General features: G+C 39.7%; 1 protein-coding gene across 2 annotated transcripts in view; it reads right to left on the reverse strand.

Moving 5' to 3' along the window:
• Positions 1 to 908: 908 nt before the first annotated feature.
• SCUBE1 (signal peptide, CUB domain and EGF like domain containing 1) overlaps positions 909 to 21,569 on the reverse strand; it is a 190,852-nt gene continuing 170,191 nt past the window's right edge. For both annotated transcript variants that reach the window (XM_039341335.1, XM_039341333.1), the window contains 12 exons: positions 19,907 to 20,026; positions 18,500 to 18,592; positions 15,468 to 15,587; positions 12,705 to 12,863; positions 11,500 to 11,703; positions 10,463 to 10,624; positions 9,711 to 9,878; positions 9,098 to 9,259; positions 6,650 to 6,847; positions 5,666 to 5,818; positions 3,705 to 3,784; positions 909 to 3,497 (listed from right to left, as the gene is read on the reverse strand). In XM_039341335.1, the coding sequence (XP_039197269.1) occupies positions 3,345 to 3,497; positions 3,705 to 3,784; positions 5,666 to 5,818; positions 6,650 to 6,847; positions 9,098 to 9,259; positions 9,711 to 9,878; positions 10,463 to 10,624; positions 11,500 to 11,703; positions 12,705 to 12,863; positions 15,468 to 15,587; positions 18,500 to 18,592; positions 19,907 to 20,026 (1,772 nt within the window). In that variant the 3' untranslated portion in view covers positions 909 to 3,344. The remainder of the gene's footprint in view (positions 3,498 to 3,704; positions 3,785 to 5,665; positions 5,819 to 6,649; positions 6,848 to 9,097; positions 9,260 to 9,710; positions 9,879 to 10,462; positions 10,625 to 11,499; positions 11,704 to 12,704; positions 12,864 to 15,467; positions 15,588 to 18,499; positions 18,593 to 19,906; positions 20,027 to 21,569) is intronic.

Genomic DNA, 21,569 nt, shown 5'->3' on the forward strand with positions numbered 1-21,569 from the left:
CCCAGAATTCCTCAGCCAGGCATGCTGGCTGAGGAATTCTGGGAGTTGAAGTCCACAAGTCATAAAAGGGCCAAGTTTGAAGACCCCTGCAATAAATGATCTATCTTGATGAGCACTATTCAACACCATTAGCAAGTGGAATCTGCTGTAATGTGGTCTTAGAGTGGAAACAGGGTATTAAGTCATGAACCACAACCCATAATTCCTTGTAATTTTATTACTCATTAGGGTCAGTAATCTCATCTACAGTTTTGGAACTGTTCTCAGACTGAAAGAGTTTCCATTGTGTTGATGGTGATTCCTAAGTGCAATATCCCACTTCAAATGTATGAGAGCTCTTGGTAACATTCCCACAAAACCATCCTGGAAATATTTAACTGCTTCCTTGAAGTTCTTCAATGATCTCCCTCTAGAGGACACTTTGGCTTGTCCAAAATCAATTTCTTCAGAGAGTGGACATCCTGAGAAACCCATAAGTCCTACCATTACTTTGGTAACTCTGGATGTTCAGTCCAAAGGGGAATTGGATTGGAACTGGTCCTTTCAGATGTAAATCCGAGAAATCTATGATGGGAGGCCTGATTGGGATGTCAGAATATGCTCTGATAGATCCATAAAGGGCAGAAAATCATCTAGTACAGTGGTTTTCAACCTGTGGGTCAGTACCCCATTTGGGGTTGAACGACCATTTCATGGGGGTCACCAAACAACGCAGTCCGCCATTTTTTCCCCCCTTTTTCTTAGCTGTGCTACTCCCTTTTAGTCTATTGGCTTTTGAAAGCCAATAGAATAGACTCTCTTGAATAGAGTCTAATTCTATTGGCTTTCAAAAGCCAATAGGAATTGTCCAGGCTGTCTCTGCCCTGCTGAGCCCGCCAAAAGTCCCATTCTGCAAACGGTGCTGCACCAGTTGAGTAGTCCTCGACTTATGACCAGTTGAGTAGTCTCCAACTTACGACCGGTTGGGGGTCGCAGCATTAAAAAGGTTGAGAACCACTGATCTAGTATTAATATTTTTTCTGCTTTTAATGAACTTCTATTCTGAAGGTTCTGGATCTCACGTGCTTGTCTGAGATTCAGGATGGCACACCAAGTTGCATTTTTCTTTGCACTGTAAATAGAATGGAAAACACACCAGAGAAACTATCTTGTACAGGTATGTTCAGTAAATTATACTGCTTCCTTTATTCTCAGCTGCTTCTTGCTGTTGTTTGAAATGTAGAATGCAGGAACTTGGCCCTAGATTTTCTTGAGACTGTAGAATGTATCTTTACCAGATGTCTCAAATCCATTTGTCCTTGCATATGTAATTCCAAGAATACCATTTTTTTGCAGCTGATTCCCTACTTGGGAAGTGGCACCATTAATTCGAGGGGCATTTCCCTTCGGCTCTGGCATCCTCTGCCTTGCCAGATGGAAACAGCTAGCAAGGATTCTAATTCTGCCATAAGAACATTTGTTCAAGCACATCCCTGAAAGCTGATAGCTATTGTTACTCATCCATAACTAGCACCAGAGGCAGATGAAAAAGAGGAAAGTAGAATTAGGCAGTAATTTCACTATTTCAGTAATTTCACTCTTCTCCATTGGTGGAAGAAGGGTTTGTAAAGCATTCTTAGGGGCACCATTTGCAGAGATGTATTTCTATCGGTCATTAGTATTCTTATCCTCAGAACTCACTTAGGTTTACATGAAATTAAAAAGATGTACAGATGTGCAATTTACTTTGAAAACAAGTATATGTCATTTGAAGTAACTCAAATTGGAATAACAATTGTTTCTTTCTTTATCACACTTGAGCACTAGTTTTCTCCATACAGCATTTGCATTTGATTTTTAGTTGGCATTAGAGTGCTATTTAGCTATTCTGCCACATTTGCTATATTATTAAGCTGGGCATGTTCACTATCAACTTAACCTACTACCCAGGAGTCTTGAGAAAATAAAGTTGGAAGTTCTTGAAGGGGATGACTTGCAGAGGATGAGAAATAAAATGTTGTATTTGATCAATGTTGCAAAAAGCCTGGAGAGGTTTTTGGGAACAAATAATTTACAGAGGTTAAAGTTTTTCTCGAATGTGCTCACCTTCTTAAAGTAACTTCATGGATATATTTATTAACTCCCTGCTCACTCTTGGAGTTTTCCATGCCAACAACAGCAGATATTGAAGTCAGTTCTGATGCCAAGAAGTAGATTACAGTAATGTATTTCTCCTCCAAAACTCAATGGGATTCATAATAAAGCAATTATGATGATCAGATCAAATTGAGCAAGGATTATTACCATCAACCAATGAATGCACACATGAAGGGACAAAATAATTTATCTTTCCCAAGGTCTAAAAAATCTAGTATTTTGCAGCCAGTCTCTCAAGCTTTAGATGAGGTGAGTGGGTAAGTGAGAGAGAGAGACAGATTGATTGGTCCTTGGAAGCCAACAGATAGCCTAGAATGTGGACGATGATAAAAACGCACTGCACATGAATCTCTGTCCCCACTTCATCACACCTAGTAGCAAGCATCAGCAGGATCTGAGCTGTGATTTATTCCTGTGAGACACATTATATGAATGATATTTCTGTTGTCTGTTAGATTTTGTACATATTTAGATATTCCATCAAGAGCAAGAAAACTAGCTACTAGTTCCCCCCTTAAGACTCTTCCTTCTTGGTATAAAATTTAGCAGAGAAACCAATTCTGTGTCTAATTCCATCATTGCATTCCATTTTCAGAACAGTTTTAAATTTTTTACATCAGGGACAAGAAATCTATGGATTGTAGGATTAAACAAAAATTAAGACAACTATTTTTACCCTCACCTTCTTTTTGGTTTATAAAAAAAAGTCTCCATAAAACCACCAATAGGAAACAATGAAGTTTAGATTCCCCTTCTCCTAATTTCACATATAAAGTTCAAGTGCAATTCAAAATCCAAGTATTATTTATACTACATACTTTTTCTATCAATAATTCTTCTTTGCAGGTAGTTTCTTCAACAAGATGAACAAGTGTCTTCTTTATGTGGAAGATAAACAAGGTTCCTTTTCTAAAACAAACGCTTCTCTATGACAAACTGAAAATAAAGTTGTGTAGCCAAAATATGGATCATCAATTGGATGTACTCTGGAATTCCAAGTTACTTTTCTTTGAAGTGAAAAAAAAAATCCCATCAAATATTGGAGATTATAAAACATTATAGTTATTCTTCAATATACAATTTAAGATAAAGATGGGCAAGAAATCTTAAAATCAGCAAAAATGTTTCTACAGTCAAACCCAATACAATATTTGACAGGAATGCAAAAGAACCAAAAACAAAACAAAACCCCTGAAAAGCACTAGAAGCTACTTGTATGGTCGTAGAAATCTGGAAACTTTTGACCGCAATAGCTTTATAAATGATCTTGGAAACATCTCCTTTGATTCTTGTGCTGTGTACTTGAAATAGTTTTGAGGATGTGCCAATACATCAAAAAGGGCTTTAATCAATTTCTTGTCCTGTGGGAGAGAGAAGAAGCAAAAGCACATAATTTTGCAATGGCTCTCCTACCCTCCCATTTGGCCATCCTATCCTGCTTCCCTCAACTAGGTAAGATGTCCTTCTCCATAGAATGGAGTTCCAGTTTTCAGTCTCCCAATTTTAAGAAGCACTCTGCAACATCTTAAATAAAAGCCACTAGGAAAGACTAAATATGGAAAGCTTACTTTTAAAATTTCTTGGTGGTTTTCTGAAGCATATAAACGTCCATCACGAACAATGTCTTCTATTAACTGCTGATAGTCCTCTGAAAAGTGAATGGCAAAAGGACCGAGTCAATGATTTTTTTTCCCCTGACAACAACGTCCAGGCAGATTAGCCACACATTTTGAAGTAATCTTGGATTTGAACAGAGGCTCTTGGTTGATTTTTTTTATTATTTAAATCGATTTTATTTATTAAATTTATATGCTGTCTATCTCCCTCTCACTATCTTGGCATCAAGGTGCAGTCCTTTCAGGACAACTTCCCATGAACTACAGGATATGTAGATAGAAGATCTTAGAAGAGAAACTGGTAGAAATCCCTTTTTGTTTCTGATCTCAAGAAATCTTGTGATGTTTCTCAAAGATGTCTCCTATAGGGCTCTTTCTTTCTCTGAATTATTTTTTAGATTTTTATCCCACTTTTTTAATCCCACCTAGGTTTCATGCCAAAGTGAGGCCTAGAGTTCATGGTCTCCTAGTTTCTAGACCAGAGCCTAAAGTACCCTGATTTTATGAATGCTGACTGGTGGTTTTACACGGGTTTTGACCAGCTTGAGGTAAATTTCTTTCATTACTCACAAAAACAAAAAACAAACAAACAAAAAACAACAACCCCCCTCACCACCACCCAAAAGGGCAGATATAGATATCTCTGATCTTATTTCAGACCATGAAAAACACTAGACCAGTGGTTCTCAATCTGTGGGTCGGGACCCCATTTGGGGTCGAACGACCATTTCACGGGGGTCGCCAAACAACGCAGTCCGCCATTTTTTTCCCCTTTTTCCTTAGCTGTGCTACTCCCTTTTATTCTATTGGCTTTTGAAAGCCAATAGAATAGACTCTCTTGAACAGAGTCTAATTCTATTGGCTTTCAAAAGCCAATAGGAATTGTCCAGGCTATCTCTGCCCTGCTGAGCCCGCCAAAAGTCCCATTCTGCAAACGGTGCTACACCAGTTGAGTAGTCCTTGACTTATGACTAGTTGGGGGTCGCGGCATTAAAAAGGTTGAGAACCACTGCACTAGACCAATTGTATAACGGATGGTCAAAAGAAATTATAGCATATTTTCTCTTTATATTATTATGTTTTTTTCATTGAGAATGTAAAGAGGACAGGGAATAGAAGGAGGGATAGTGGATGGATAGACTATAGATAGCCAGACACTACACAGATTTTGTACAAAATCAAGTTTATAGATTAAACCTGTTTGACAAAAAAAAAAAATCTTTTTCCATTTGTTGTTAATAATAGCTAGTGCTTTATTTACTGAAGTTTAACCCAGCTGAGATTGTCATCAATTGGGATTTGCAAATCAGCTTCAAATGTTAATTGCAAATTGATATAAAATTAATCGTTCACTTAACCAAATTCTGCTGATGCTGTGTTGTGAGAAGGCAAAAATGAAGAGAGAATTCCAAAAACCTTTCGACTTTGGAGCATGTTGAAGAGGAAAGGAAAGTTGTATGTTTCTTCTCAGTGGCATAGAATTAATAAATATGACTGTATTTAATTCAAAAACATGAGTTAGTACAAAGACATCTCCTTTCTAAGTAGAAATATGATAGGTCTTTTTTGAGTTTTAAGCATGGTTAAACATTTCATACAACAAATGGTTTGTAAAAATGTGTGATTGTCCTTCATCAGTAAAGCAATAAAAAAAGCAAGGGACCCAAATATGCTTTTAGCTATTAAAAAAAATACTTTCTGAGTACTTTCTGGATATTTAAGTAAAATAATTTGTATATAGTAATTATATATTCCTGTATGGAAAATCGTTACCATTACTGATTCTAAAAATACTGAAGGAAAAGGAAAGACCAGAAAATTGTATATCCCTCCTTCTCTATTAACATAATTTATTTTGGAGTATTTGTGCATTCACCTACTATATATTAGAACAATACTGGCATAAATATTACCATCGTATGTTACATAGGGGACTTGAAATCCTTTGTCACTGTTGCCTTCATTTGATTTGAACTGAATCCATAACTTCCGTGACCGGGAGGTGAATGCTATGGGCCTCTCATAGGTTTGGCAGGTTTCATAGGTAGTAATTGATGTAGGTGAAGCTTAAAAATAAAATAAAAATAACATACAGATTTTTCTAAAAATAAAATTTAATTTTCAAGATATGTGAAGTGCTATATTTAGCATTCTCTCTAGCCCAGGGGTCTTCAAACCTGGCTCTTTTATGACTTGTGGACTTCAACTACCAGAATTCCTCAGCCAGGCATGAGGAATTCTGGGAGTTGAAGTCCACAAGTCATAAAAGGGTTAAGTTTGAAGACCCCTGCTCTAGTCTAAAATTAGCAAGATCTACAGTACCTTTCTATGCAGTCTTTCAGAGAGAATTTTTCCTAACTATCCTGAGGCCATGTTTTTCTGGGGACTGAACACTGAACTTTCCTTATGTAAAGCTTGTATTCTGTCACTGAGAAGACCATTATTCAAAGTATATCACGCTATCTCGCAGCTGATCTAATTAAACTAACTTTCATTGGCAGAAGTTCAGGAATCATTTGTAAGTCTTGTTTGGGTTACATTAGTCTATGCTCTGGGTAATAATAAATTATTTCATTTAATGTTGTTTGGAGGTAGAAATAAATTGGGCAGTAGAAAACAAAAAAAAAAGATCCAGAAGTGATTATATACAGGGTGCAATTCTGTAGAAAACATAGTCCTTATCCAACACCAACCATTTAGACACTATTGAAAGTGCTACATAGAAAATGTGACAAAATCTTCGTCAAATATTGAATTTAGGGTCAGTTCCCCCTGCAGATATAGTTTCTAAATGGTAAGAGCTAAGTCAACACTCTGAAGTTTTAGATAAATAAACATCATTATTCAGTGACAGTCTTCTGAGATGGTTTTCTGGCTTTACTAGGGACAAAGCTTACCACTTTTCCTCATTACTAAAACATCACCACACTCATCTTCAATTGGGAGAAAGATCTCTGGGACTACAATCAGGATCCGTCTCTTTGGGGGCGGGCTTATATTCCAAGTGCATTCAACATTGGCTGGGTAATCTCCTGGATAGTTGGGGGATTCAATGTATCCCGTATAGTCTCCAAGTTCTCCACCACACTGTTGATCTACAGAAAGAAAGAAAGGCGGTGGGAGGGAAGAGAGATGAACTCAGACTGCGCTGACCTACTCATGTTTTACTTTTCTGTTTCTACAATAGGGATTCTCTTCATCTACTCATTGGTCTTGTTTTAAGAAGCTGTACCACAGTATAAATCATTTTGCATATTAAAAATTACTTCATGAATATTATTTTGGATGATTTTCCTTTGGGGTCTCTATCTAACTATAAATCTGATTGTGCTATGTTCCTTAAGCCTTGATACACATTTATGAATATCTGTCTTTGGCTGTGCTTTGAAATGGGTGGGAGTGGGAATGTCCCTCTTTGCAACTCCTTAAGTTCCTAGGAAGACACTGATGCTTCTAAGAATGATGGTCAAGGGCTATATTTATGCTCTCCAAAGCACATTTTTGCTTCCAAATATGAACCGCAGCACAGCTCTAATCTCTTCTTGTGTGTAAAGACAAGAGTCAAATGGTAAAAACTCTTTCATCAGTTCAAATAGGATCCAGATGTTGCCTTCTGAAAAGGTAGATATTTCTTATTTTTTGGCTAAGCCAAACCCAAATTTGACAAATTGAGTGTGAACGTTTCCTCTTCCTGAAAAAAGCTTCCTATTTTGAGAAGAAAATTAAAACCGACACTGAGTTAGCAAAATGATGTGCGCAGTGAACCCTTGCTCTGAATTAATCAATCAATTAATTAATTAATTTAATGCAAATGACATCATCATACAGCCAACCGTTTACCCTTTGCCAAGGAAGAGTAACATTATATATGCGAATGTATATTTTATTATATATCTATACAAGAGGTATCATTTTGTAGCTATATCCTGTTTCAGCAGATAGTAGCACTGACTGTTCTCAGCTGAACTCAAAAAAGCTAAGCAGGGTCAAGCTGGGTTAATACTTGGATAGGATGCCTCCAGAAAATCCCAGTGCTATAGTTAGATAAACCACCCTGGGAGTAGGCTATGGCAAAAAAAAAGTTCTGTCTTCTTGCCAAAAAAACTCCATGTGTCCATCAAATCTTCAGAAATCACACTTGGCCTGAACAACTTTTTTCTAATTCAGATAATAATTAAACATGGATGATATACAGATTACATCTAAATAGTTACACTTGTAAATGAGCAGTAAATAACCAATGAACAAAATTAGTAATGTACAAAAATGAAATATCGGTAATTTTACTTGTTTAAATTCCAGTGTCTTCCTCAAGTAAAAATTATAACATAATACACTTGATTGTTATATTTCTTTGTACCAAGAGAAGTTAATGCAGCCATAGTTATAACAGAGTTGAAAGGCACCTTAGAGGTTTTCTAGTCCAACCCCCTGCTCAAGCAGGAGAACCTATACCATTCTGGACAAATGGTTGTCCAATCTCTTCTTAAAAACCTCCAGTGATAGAGTGCCCACAACTTCTGAAGGCAAGCCATTCCACTGCTTAATTGTTCTTACAGTCAGGAGAATTCTCCTTAGTTCTAGGTTAGTTCCCTCTTTGATTAGTTCCCATCTCATGTGTCTTCTGCCTTCTGGTGCTTTCGTAAATAGGTTGACTCCTTTGTGGCAGCCCCTTAAATATTGGAACACTGCTATCCTGTCACCGCTGCTCCTTCTTTTCCCTGGACTAGACTTATCCAATTCCTGCAAATGTTCCTCATATGTTTTAGCCTCCAGTCCCCCGATCATCTTTATTGCTCTTTTCTGTACTTTTTCCATAGTCATGGACCCTTAGAATATGTACTTTGCTAAAGAAGGTATTTCTTCTTTCTTATGCAGAGAAGTGACTGCTGAGATAGTGCTTCCATAATCCTTATATTATTGTAAAGGGAGTGAAAACACAATGGAGAGACATTGAGACCTTCAATTTTATAGTAGCAGCAAGAAAGATTTGTATGGGGAAAATTGCCTTGATGCTCAAAAACAGTTTACTTGATGTGATCTGAGGCTGGGATCCTTTGTACCTCACTGTCTTACACTACTGCTAAGGATAGATCAGGTTTTAGACTGGCTGAGTTTAGAGGTGAATCCTGCATTTTGATAATGTTTACATAGCAGTCAAGCAAATAAAATAATCACTGAATTTCATCTGTAAGATTTTCAAACTCAGCTCAATTATATAGTACCCATGTAGCTTATAGATGGGCTATGGCTGGCAGTAGATTTAAGATTAACAAATTTAGTAACCTGCTCACAGGGCATTCAAGGCAATATTGGAAGTATAGCCGATCATAGGGAAAACTTACTTTTACAGTGTGTAACGTTAGTGGAACCATCAAAATCTGTGCTTGTATTTCCAGGGCAAGTGATGCAATAATTCTGGCCAAATTCAGGTTGGTAGGTTCCTACAGGACATCTGATACATCTGTGGGTTGTAGAGTTGTAGTAATGGCCAGGAGAACAATGAACTGTTTAGAAGAGAGGCCGGTTGTTTTATAATATATGCAAGATAAAAGGAACAGAGAAAAAAATGAAACACATTAGGCTGGCATTATGCAAAAAGTCTTATTCAAGATGCATTTGCTACCTTTTACAAATCAACCCCAAATCCTCACTGAAGGCACAAATGACCAGCCTTAAATTATCATAATTTAGATGCATTATGCAAAGACCCAGTTCTTTGGAAAAGTCTCTGATGATGGATGGATGGAAAGAGAAGGAGGAAGATGACCAATAGTAAGGGGGATGGACTCCTCAGTGGTGAGATTTGGAAGAATAGGTTAGGGATACAGCATCATAGAGAAGATCTATTTGTATGGTTGCAATGAGTTGAAAAAGACTTGATGAAACATAATCCATCCATCATTTTATGGTATTTTGAGCTGCCCTAATAAATGGAAGGAGAGAACATAAACCTACCTTTAGTTTCACAGTCTTGAAATGAAACTGCGCCCTCATATTTTGTCCCCAGTCCTCCACCACAGGGGAAACAGAGTGTCCTTCCTGGTTCAGACTGATAAGTGCCAAGGGGACACAGTCTGCAAGGTTTAAAACCATCAAAAGAAAACTGCCCAGGAGAACACTGGCCTAAAAATGGAATAAATCTATGGTTTACACATAAATATAGCTTACCACTTATTTCAGTGGCTGTGGCATTTGCTCTTTGGGATTCCTATGGGTTTTTTTTTTTTTTTGCCTTTTTATGCTAAAAAAAACCCCTTGGGAAGTTGCAATCATGTGACTGTGGGACACTACAACTGGTTGTAAATGTTACCAAGTTACAACATTACCAAATGTTACCAGTTACTAAGTTCCCGAAATGTAATCTCATGACGTGGAGTGCATACACACAGCAGTCGTAACTTTGAGGATGGGTCATAAGTAGCTATGAAATCTGTTACAACTTCAGATAGTTGAGGACTACCGTATAAAATATCAGATATATTCTAGGACACACACATTCAGAATAACCTGATTGGTGCTTCACATGAATTGATTATGCCGGATCTAAGCATACCCCAGAAAACAATTTAGCAGGCATCACAGACAAGTCAATACAACACAATGGTTTATGGCTCAGGTCACAACATCAGATTTCTCCTTTTTCCTATTTTTAATGAACTTTTCACTCCAGTTTCTGAATGAAATTTGTGAAATGAAATGCTACTTGCCTCCACATTCTAACACACTTCGTGCACCTGCAATGCCTTGCCCATCATTTCCTGGACAAGGTTCACAGGAGAGTTGACCTTCTGTGTCTTGATATGTTCCTGGTGAGCAAGGAATGCACTGATTATGTTCTCCACTATAATAGGTGCCAACGCTGCAGGTAACTGGAAAAATAAAAATCAACATTATGTTTGTTACTTTTTATTTTCACAGTGTCTTCATAGTACTATCAATCATTGATAATTATCCCTTTAAATTGATCACATCTTGTTCAGCGTTACAGTCGATAAGACCTTGCAATCTTTGAGTAACATCTTAAATCCCCACGTAGCATCGTTGCTCATATTAAAACACATTTACATCTATAATAAAACAACCTCTGAAATATATACATATTGTAGATCAGTGATGGCGAACCTTTTAGAGATCGAGTGCCCAAATTGCAACCCAAAACCCATTTATTTATCGCAAAGTGCCAGGGCTGCATTAGCATTGTGGTGCCCTCAGGGGGGGCGTGGGGACGTGGCCCACTGGGTGGGTGTGGCTACAGTGGTCATGGCAGACTGGGTGAGCATGGCCGGGGCAAGGGTGGCAGGAGCTAGTCCCTCACCATCTCCAGGGCATCCCTGGGGGCCAATGCCGCTTGCTCGCTCACTTCCTGCCCTGTCACTTCCAAATGTCACATGCTCACTACTCTGGTGAACTCTGCTGGGGCAATGGCACAGGTGCCCACAGAGAGGGCTCTGAGTGCCGCCTCTGGCACACATGCCATAGGTTCGCCACCACTGTTGTAGACAATACAATCAAATATCTAATTTGTTCAATTTAGAAAACATATCGTATTTTCCAGCGTATAAGACGACTTTCTAAAGCACGCAAATTGGCGCTGAAGTCGGGGGTCGTCTTATATGCCGAGTCGTCCTATACGCCAGAAACTACGGTATTAATCAGAACTGCAATAGAAACATCTGGAAAAATCCTCTCTTAAGGAAACAATTTTTCTGGGCATGTGAAGTGAAGCATTTTATTCAAATCTTACCACATTTGCCATCTTGCTGCACTTGCCCAGTACTGCAGGAATGTCCTTCGCTGACAATTTTCGCTGCCTTCTGAGCTACTTCATACTCTGTCCCAGAAAACTGAATGTAAAATTGCTGCTTGTTAATAGATTTTCTCAAGGTTTTGATAGCTAGTTGTAGTTTCTGTTCCATCCTTTTCCTCAAACAGTCAATATTGCAAGTGTCTAAGAGGGAGACACAGAAATATTAGAAACAATTTAGCGCTGAATTAGAACACAGTTTTCACAGTCGCCTCCCAACCTCGCTGGGTCCTCTAATGTGCCTGGAGTAAAATATATTTCTGAAGTCACTGACACCTCCAAGAAAACGAAGGCATTCATATCAATGATTGAATTAATCGATCTCAATTAATAAGGATTATGTCTTAGACAATGTTGCCTGCTACACTTATTATATCTGAATCAGTATGTTGAAATTCCATAGCCTTAGAAACCTTGCTTGTGATTCACTTACTTATTAACATGAAGAAAACTGCAAACCTCTCCTTATGAAATTATACAATCTTCAGAAATCTCTTTAGGGATGCAGCCTGGCTGCCTTAGTTCTTGTTCAGCATTCAATTCTTTAACTTCAACCTCTTGCTTCTGTATAAAATCATAATCTTATAAAATTTAGGGTTTGGCATATGTCTGCTTTTATTTTTCTTTGGGGCTATTTGATATACACTGAAGAATCTTATGACTTATCAGTTATTTTTAGACACAATTCTTTTAGGCAGTACACACATAAATACATACATATACAAATGTATAATACAGTCTAGTATTATCAGCTAATAATTTCTACAGACAGATTCCCAATAGCAGCAACTTCCAGGAATACGAGTCAAGTTTAACCTTGACCTCACAGTGTAGTTTTGATTTTCCCACCCAAAAATGAATAGTGAGAATTCAGAAAAGTTACATTTGGTGGCTGATATGAATTATTATAAAAGAAGCTCATTATAAGAATTTCTGGGGAAGGAGCTATACATTTGTGGAGTATTCATCATCATTGTTGTATGTGTACCTCTCATATTAATAAATATATTATGCTGATTAGGATGCCGAAGAATTTTTTGGACTGCGCACTGCAACACAAATAAGTCTTTATAAATGCATGAAGGTGGCATTAGTTCTAATCATCAGCACTGGCTCAAAGGACTAACATGAACCATTTCACTAACCTGAGACTTCTTCAGACTTCATCTCCATTTCAAACTCAGCCGTGATATGGGATACTTCTTTTGATGGAGATTTTCGCCCACGGCGTTTTTTCTTAGAGGAATCACATTTTAGGTTTACAAAAGTTATGTGGCAATTGTCTGCACAGGGGAACTGACCTCCTTTGCACAACAAGAAACAACATGGAAAAAATTACAGTAGCATTATTTCAGTGGTATCAGCTGCATTAGCTTTAGTATGGTTGGTATATTAAAAATATTAATATTTTATGAATCAGGGATAGAGGAACCCTCCAAAGCCATTTATTGAAATTTATTAATACCTTTAAGAAAACCATACCATTGCTTTTATTATTAAAATAGAATATCTAGTTATGCTCATGTCTTGGCTTTAAAAAAGAGAGAGCTAGGTTGTAAATCTATGACGACAAGTAGAATCAAAAGAATGTTCCAGTTCTTGCAAAGGATTCCTCCAAATGATGACCATCCTGAAGGGGCACCAGATATCAAAATGTAGCAGAACAGGGATCCATGGATGGATGAAAACTTGTTTATTCAGATTCCAAACTCTGTGGCTATCCAAATGTTGCTGAAGTACAATCCTAACCAACCTAGCTGTAATCTAGCAACATAAGACAGGGGCTCAAACTCCTCACCCATTCTCAGTCCTCAACTTACAACAGCTCATTTAGTGACCATTCAAAGTTACAATGGCACTGAAAAATGACTTACGACCGTTTTTCACACTTGTGACTGTTGTACCAGCCCCATGGTCATGTGATTTACAATCGGATGCTTAAAAACTGGTCCATATTTATGATGGTTGCAGTGTCCCAGGGCCATGTAATCACATTTTGTGACCTTCTGACAAGTAACGTCAATGGGGAAGCCAGATTCACTTAACAACCATGTGACTAACTTAACAACTGGTCCTAAAATGGGGCAATACTCACTTAACAAATTTCTCTCTTAGCAACATAAATGTTGGGCTCAGTTATGGATGTAAGTCAAAGACTACCTACACCTGTGAAGTCCATAATAGCCACCTGCCCATCTCCCTTCCTGCCTCCCTCCCATCCCTGCCCCAGCAATTGATAACGAATGCAGAAAGTGACAATCAGAAATAAGCAAGTTTCCAGTTACAAGACACTGCAGACAGCAGATTTTATACTATAATATCCTTAATGGTTCCTTTAGTCATATCAAGAGAAGTTAAACCACGGTTTAATTAGACTGGGCTACTCATTTATTTAACACCAGGGAAAAAAGGCTTTTCAAAATTATAGCCCTCCATTTTTTTTCCTAGTACAGCTTCTCTTTTTTAGGAATCATATATATGAACAATCCATTTAGTGCTTAATTTTCTTCTCCTTCATTCACTTCCCACTCCCTCAGTTTCACCTCTCTTCTTCTTTTGCAGATTGTGAGCTGTTTTCCCCTTCAGAATGGAAACACAGGCCTTTTTAGGATTAATCTCAGTTGGTTAACTGGGCCCTTTGGATGATGTACAGATAGTCCTTGACTTACAGCTACAGTTGGGAGCAGAATTTTTGTTGTTAAGCAAGGTGGAGAGAAGGATGGCTTCTGACAAGCATAGTCAATGGGGGAAAGCCAGATTCGCTTAAAAACTATGTAATTTTTTATTATTTATTTATTTATTTATTTAACCAACAGAACAAAACAAAACAAAGCAAAACATAACACACATACACACACAATATATACTCCTCTCCCTTTTTTTTATAGCGATTGCGTAATGGTAATCTATTATTTACATTTCTCCCATTATTCTTCTTTTGAATATTTGTCCTTATTGCCCCGTTGTTTCTTATTTACATTTTTCTTCCTTCATATTCTACTTCTTATTAAGAATAATTCATATTATTATACATTATTATACACATATTTTCACTTTTGACCTTTCCATATTTATTCTCCTCTATTATTTCTAGTCTCTAACCAGTCATACCACTTGTTCCATGTTATATAGTACTCTGTGTCTTCCTTTTCTTTTATCTCTTTTGTTAATTTGTCCATCTCAGCACAGTCCAGGATTTTTCTTATCACTTCTTCCTCTGATGGTATATTCTCATTTTTCCAGCACTGCATATGCTATTCTTGCCACCGTTATTATATGTAAAATTAAGTACTATATTTCTTTACTATATTTTCTGTTTAAAATACCCAACAAAAAGATCTCTGGTTTCCAGTCTACGGGTAGGTCTATTATTTCTTTGATCCATTTTCTTATTGTAGTCCAGTATTTTTTTGCAACTGGGCATGTCCACCATAAATAATAATATGTTTATAATATATAATATGTTTACTTAACTGCAGTGGTTCACTTAATAACCATGGCAACAAAAGGTCATAAAATTGGGCAATCAAATGACCCTGGGATATTGCAACCATTCTAAATATACTGAATTTTCGAGTGCCCGAATTTTGATGATGTGCTTGTGGGGATGCTACAGGGGTCATAGGTGTGAGGACCACTCATAAGTCACTTTGTTCAGTGCTGTTGTAAGTTGGAATGGTTGCTAAACAAATGTAAATTGAGGACTACCTGTAGTTTATTCCTGTTACTGTACCACTATCATTACAATTAAAAGAAAACCATTAGGGCAGTTCCCACAACTTGTAAAACAGAATTAACCAAAACCCAAAAAGTTAATTTAACAGAACCGAGAAAAAAATGTAGTGTTTCACTTGGTTTTTTGTTTTTTTTTTCTGAATGATTAAGAAGAAACCCGTAGTCTCTTGTACCTAGAAGAACTTGCTGCTTTCCAGCCTCCTTAATCTTCTCTTTGTTGCGAGGCCTTAAATGACACTTGGCATCTTTAATTTTAAAACGAGCCTTCTGTTTGATGGGTGGCATTAAGATGTCTAGAGAAAGAAAAGCAACGATAATCTACGTTATGTTTTTAAGAAAGTAAAAGATAGCCCTGGAGAGGTTTTTTGAATAAATGAGAGAAAGGTTAAACAATAATTTTATATCACTGTTTTTAATGCTGGCCTTGTGAGTAGCATAAAATTTGATGAAATAACCAAACACCACACGTTTCATATTATTGTTTTTTTACTGAGCCAGGTTAATGAAACAAAAACCATGATGGATTGGTAACTGGCATTCTAGAAGTTTGGTAGATAAGAAAAATGTTCTTTTTTTTTTAAAGCTATCAAAGACTTATTTACTTATTTACAATGTTTATACCCTAATCCCAATGGAATCCAGGCAGAATATAACAATGCCTGAAATAAAATGCATAGTCAAAGAATCCCAAAGTACCAGGTAGGTGAAGAACACCATGTCTCTGGACCTCAAGGGACTGAGAATCACCAAAGCCAGTGGTGGCGAACCTATGGCACGTGTGCCAGAGGTGGCACTTGGAGCCCTCTCTATGGGCATGCGCACTGTTGCCCCAGCCCCGCCTCCTCCCATGGCCCCCTCCTCACCAGCAGCCCCCAGGAGGACAGTTGCCCCTGGGCGCGGCCCGCACAGAGCAGTGCAGCCAAGGACATAGCCAGGCAGCAGGGACAAGACTCCGCCCTCACCCCCCATAGCATGCAAATGATGCTGCGGGGTGTGGGCGGATGGCATGGCTGCCATGCCGCTGCAGAGCTGCCTGGGTGATCTGCTGCGGTGGGCCAGGAAGGCAGTGCGTGGCCCTGCGGGTGGGCGGGACAGGGGGCGGGTGGGGCCAGAGCAGGTAGCGCAGGAGGCAGAATACGGGCGGGGGGCAGTTTTTGGGCACACGGTCTCTAAAAGGTTCACCATCACTGACCAAAGCAATGCAGCCTGGCTTGCTTTTGGAGTATCGACAAGGAAGGTGCTACATGTACCTTCAAGAAGGAGATAAAGTAGGAACTGCCCCAGGCCATTATGTAGCCCATATCATCATAAACCTCACGGGGGAGTTTTCAACAGGCCCTCTTTAAAGGACTGGATAGATGGGCAGAAGTCCTAGCGCCGATTTCTATAGGGCTTCAAAGGTAATGAGCAAAGTCTATTGGCAATCAATTCAGGAACTCCAAAACAGGCGATATTCCACATTAGTGATATTGTCTTGCCAGTAGCTTCTCATGACTCAGTTTAGTACTAGTTGTAGTTTCTGGGGCATCCCTGAAAGCAGTCCTATGTAAAAAAAAATGTTGCAATAGTCAGATCAGGTGATGGTGTTAGTTACAAAGAGGGTTGCAACTGGCACACCAGCCAAAGCTGAGAGTCCAGAAGCACTCACAAGTCACAGAACATTTTAATTTCATGAGTAGGCCTGAAACCCGACTGAAAATTATCCAGATAGAATGTTTCCTCTAGGATTCTCTGCAGCTAATTGTGCAATATTTTCTCAACAATCTTCCTCAGGTACGGCAAGTTGGAGAGAAGGTGAAAATTGAAGACAGGGAAGGCATCTATAAGAGTGCTACCTCCTTTCTCAAAGTAGTAGTGATTGCCTCTTCATACCTGCCTAGCCACTCAAAGGACCCAGCAGAAGCATGGATCTAGCCTACGACTGACAGAATTCAAAGAACCCTTTCTACTTCCTCCAGTTCCATAAAATTAAACAAAACAGGTCCCTCCACAGATGCTGCCTGGTCATGATCATGGACTCTACCCAACTGTCATCCAGCCCAGAACAGATATGAACAACATTCTGCCAAGAAATCTTCACATTTTATTTGTAAACTGCTCAGAGTCATGCAAGTGTGATGGATGGTATATAAATTTGATAGATAAATAAATTATATCTGTTCTGGGCAGGATCCTATCCACCTTTCCACCAAAGGGCTTGGATAATTCTCAGCAAGGCCACTGGGTTAGGACCTGCAATTGTGATCAGGGGGTAAAAAAAATGGCCCCTTCACTGTATAAGGCTAAACATGAGTTCTTACCAGGCCTCACTTGTGTCCATGTCTGATTTGTTACCATTGCTGCTCCAGGTGTCTTTTCAGTCACTTTATTTCCTTCAGTTCCCAGTAACTTAGGAGGTTTTGGGTTAGTGGCAGTGCAAAGGCCTTGCTGGAACAATGGTGGTGGCGCAGAGGTTAGAATGCAGTATTGCAGGCAATTTCTGCTGACTGCAGTTCGATTCTCAGCAGCTCAAGGTTGACTCAGCCTTCCATCCTTCTGAGGTCGGTAAAATGAGGACCCAGATTGTTGGGGCCAATATGCTGACTCTGTAAACCGCTTAGAGAGGGCTGTAAAGCACTGTGAAGCGGTATATAAATCTAAGTGCTATTGCTATTTTGCCAAGGACTCTGGTCATCTGCAAATCCCACAGTTTGACCAGGCACAAGGTGATGAAATTGTTGAGGAAGCCCCCAGGTGCTTTCTGGGTAGGGCACATGCTGGGATGCACTTGGGGCCAACCCACATTTTTTTTCTAGAATGTCACTGCAAGCAGTCACATCATCTTGGAAAAAGGTGCAGCTGCTGTAAGGAATTCATAAAAGAACCAGCCCTTGCACTCTAGAGCAGGGGTATCAAACTGCCAGCCTGCAGGCCAGTTGCATCATATGAGGCCACGTCCACCCCAGCTCTGACAATGCAAAAAAAGTCGCAATACGTCGTGACACGTCATGTGACACGGTGAGTTTGACACCCGTTCTCGAGAGCATTTCTCTTCCTCTTCAGGTTTGAAGTACTGCACAAGTGTATTATTTTGTATTTCCTTAGGGAAGCTTCCTTTTAAACTCATATTGTATACCCAAAAGATATAATAGAGTCGCTCACCAAGATTATTAACATGCAAGATGTTATACTAATTATGTCAACAAATTTCAAACAGTGTTCTTACCCATACAACCTGGTAGTGTACTGTTGCGTTTTTGTTGTGTCTTGCCCTGTTGTACTGGCACTCCACAGCTTACTGAATAACTATTTTCTGAATCTGAACAAAATGAAAAGAGAAATATATATATCTCAGTATCATCTTTTCCTTCCACTGACCTATAGAAATATTATTAATACGTATTCATGTTAATTAAAGTAGTTGGGTACAAAGCTGGTTTGACATCCAGATGTACCCAATCATTGTCACATGTTTAGTTGATCAAGATAATCACAAAGACCCGAGTCATTTATACCTGTAAATAACTTTCCCCTAGATAGCTGCCAGCTTTGGGATAGGATGAAGCCAGAGAAAAGCTTAGATCAACAGTTGCCTAAGGATTCTTTCTATGGGTTCTGGGGCAGCACAAACATTTGCTGTACACACACACACACACACACACTGCCAATGGTGCTGTTCTTCTTCACAGACTATAAAGCAAATTAAGGGCGGGGATTTTATTCTCTTCCCCTCCCACCAAATGTTCATCAGACAGTGAAGAAACTTCTACCCCAGGATTGGGCTAAGGCTGGGGGATGCGGCAAGCATTTGACACAAGCATATTACAAGTGCATTCAAACAGAGCCCTAGAATAGGTTGCTACTGGTGCTGGTTGGGATGATTTTACTATGATTTCCAGAACAGAGGAAAATAAGTTCACATGGTTAGTCAGCTATTGCCACATGACAATGCAAACCAGAGATGTTTTGTTGTGGTTGTTGTTAACTGCGAAGTCGTGTCCGACCCATCGCAACCCCATGGACAACGTTCCTCCAGGTCTTCCTGTCCTCTACCATCTTCTGGAGTCCATTTAAGTTCACACCTACTGAAAGAATTGTCCCTCACTGCCTGAATAGGTCAGCCAGAGAACTCAGCATAGAGGAGAAAAGTCTCGTTTGAAAAAGCTGGAATGTTCGCTACCCAAAGTTTGGAGGTAAGGATATGCTTTTAAATGGCCAAAAGGTCCCAGTCTAATTTAACCCAGTAAGGCTATTGGACAGGGACCGTGATTGAATGGTCAGTGAAAAGCCTCAAAGGGCAACCTCAATGCTCAACTTTTTTGTACAATAACCTAATTATTAGTAATAGCTTACAAAAAGCTTTACTGAATATTGTTCCCATTTGTCCTGTCCCCAGTTGTGTTTACAAACTATTTGTTTGAATGGTACTAACTGAGATGTATTTTAACTCACTTTTAATGCCTCTCTGTGGTCAAAAGTTAAGAATACAGGTAGTGTGTATGTTGCCTGTAAAAATGAGTGGAGCTTCAATTGCATCGTTGTGACACCATCTTGACCTTTTTCAATATACCTTGCAGACAACTCTGTGTAACTTATTTTATGGACCAGGGGAAAAATGTTTTTAGATACCAACCTGGAACGAAAAGGGTGTTGGATGGACAGAATAAGAAACAGTTCTCAATTCCTCCTGATTTGCTACAGAGCAACTGAGCCTTGGGAACTGGATTGGCACCGGGCAAACATTTCACCATCTCTGAGGAAGAAAAAAGCAGGAAGGAAGTGACTAATTCAGATGGTTCATCCTTTCCATAAGACCATTGTGACGACTGGTATCCACCCTTTTTATTCCTAGATCTGTATATAAATAATAATAATGATGATAAAGTTGGAAGGGACCTTGGAGGTCATATAGACCAACCCCCTGCTCAGGCAGGAAACCCTATACCATTTCAGACAAATGGCTGTCCAGTCTCTTCTTAAAAACTTCCAGTGTTGGAGCATTCACCGCTTCTGGAGGCAGGTTGTTCCACTGGTTAATTGTTCTAACTGTCAGGAAGTTTCTCCTTAGTTCTAGTTTGCTTCTCTTTGGTTAGTTTCCACCCGTTGCTTCTTGTCCTGCCTTCAGGCGCTTTGGAGAACAGCTTGACTCCCTCTTCTTTGGGGCAGCCCCTGAGATATTGGAACACTGCTATCATGTCCCCTCTCATCCTTCAAAATGGGGCAAAATTCATTTAACAAATGTCCCACTTAACAATAGAAATTTTGGGCTCAGTTGAAGACTACCTGTATTATCCATTGTGTTTGGGAAAAAAGGAGGTCACTCCAGTGGTAACTGTGGAGAGGCCAGCATTCTCACAGCAGGAGCAGGTTCTTCATGTGAGGATCCTGAGATTCATAGCAACGGATGGATAGAAAAGTGGAGTCTGTAGCTATCCTCAGGGAGCTTTTTCCACTTAAGCTGCTCTACTAGCTTTTCCTGAAGAAGCATACCCCAGTATCCCTCATCCTTCTCACCTATGGGTTAGATTCCTTCAATTTGCTATACAAAGGGCAGCTCTAAAAACTGCAGTTGGTCTCAAATGCTCATTGGAGGATGAGTCACTATTCTACACACCCGCAGGCTGGGGAGTTGGGCACTCGGTCTCTAAAAGGTTCGCCATCACTGGCCTAGACTATCCCGCAGGCTGGGGAGTTGGGCACTCGGTCTCTAAAAGGTTCGCCATCACTGGCCTAGACTATCTATGTTGTTTACCAGTAGACCTCTAACGTACAATTCAATGTGCTGACCTAGATAGTTTGACATCTAGGTACTGCCTAGACCAGTGGTGACGAACCTATGGCACACATGCCAGAGGCGGCACTCGGAGTCCTCTCTGTGGGCACGCGCGCCATTGCCCCAGCCCCGCTCCCCCCCCACAGCTCTCTCACCAGCAGCTCCCCCCAGAGGAGACTCTCCCCCAGGCACGGCCCACACGGAGCAGCGCAGCCAGGCAGCAGGGACAAGACTCCACCCTTGCGCCCCATTGTGTGTAGATGATGCTGCAGGGTGCGGGTGGAGGGCATGGTTGCCATGGCATTGCAAGGCCGCCTGGGCGATCTGCTGCAGCAGGCCGTGGAGCCGGTGAGTGGCCCTGCAGGTGGGCGGGGCAGTGGCAAAGCACAGGCAGGCTGGGGGGGGGGGTGGGACAGGACAGTTTTTGGGCACTTGGTCTCTAAAAGGTTCGCCCTCACTGGCCTAGACTATCTATTTCAAGTAGATCCTACCCATCCATATAGACTAGAGGTAGTTAATGGTA

This window comes from Crotalus tigris, unplaced genomic scaffold (genome assembly GCF_016545835.1).
Source record: "Crotalus tigris isolate CLP2741 ecotype Arizona unplaced genomic scaffold, ASM1654583v1 scf7180000017764.6130737, whole genome shotgun sequence".
Classification (NCBI taxonomy): Eukaryota; Metazoa; Chordata; class Lepidosauria; order Squamata; family Viperidae; genus Crotalus; species Crotalus tigris.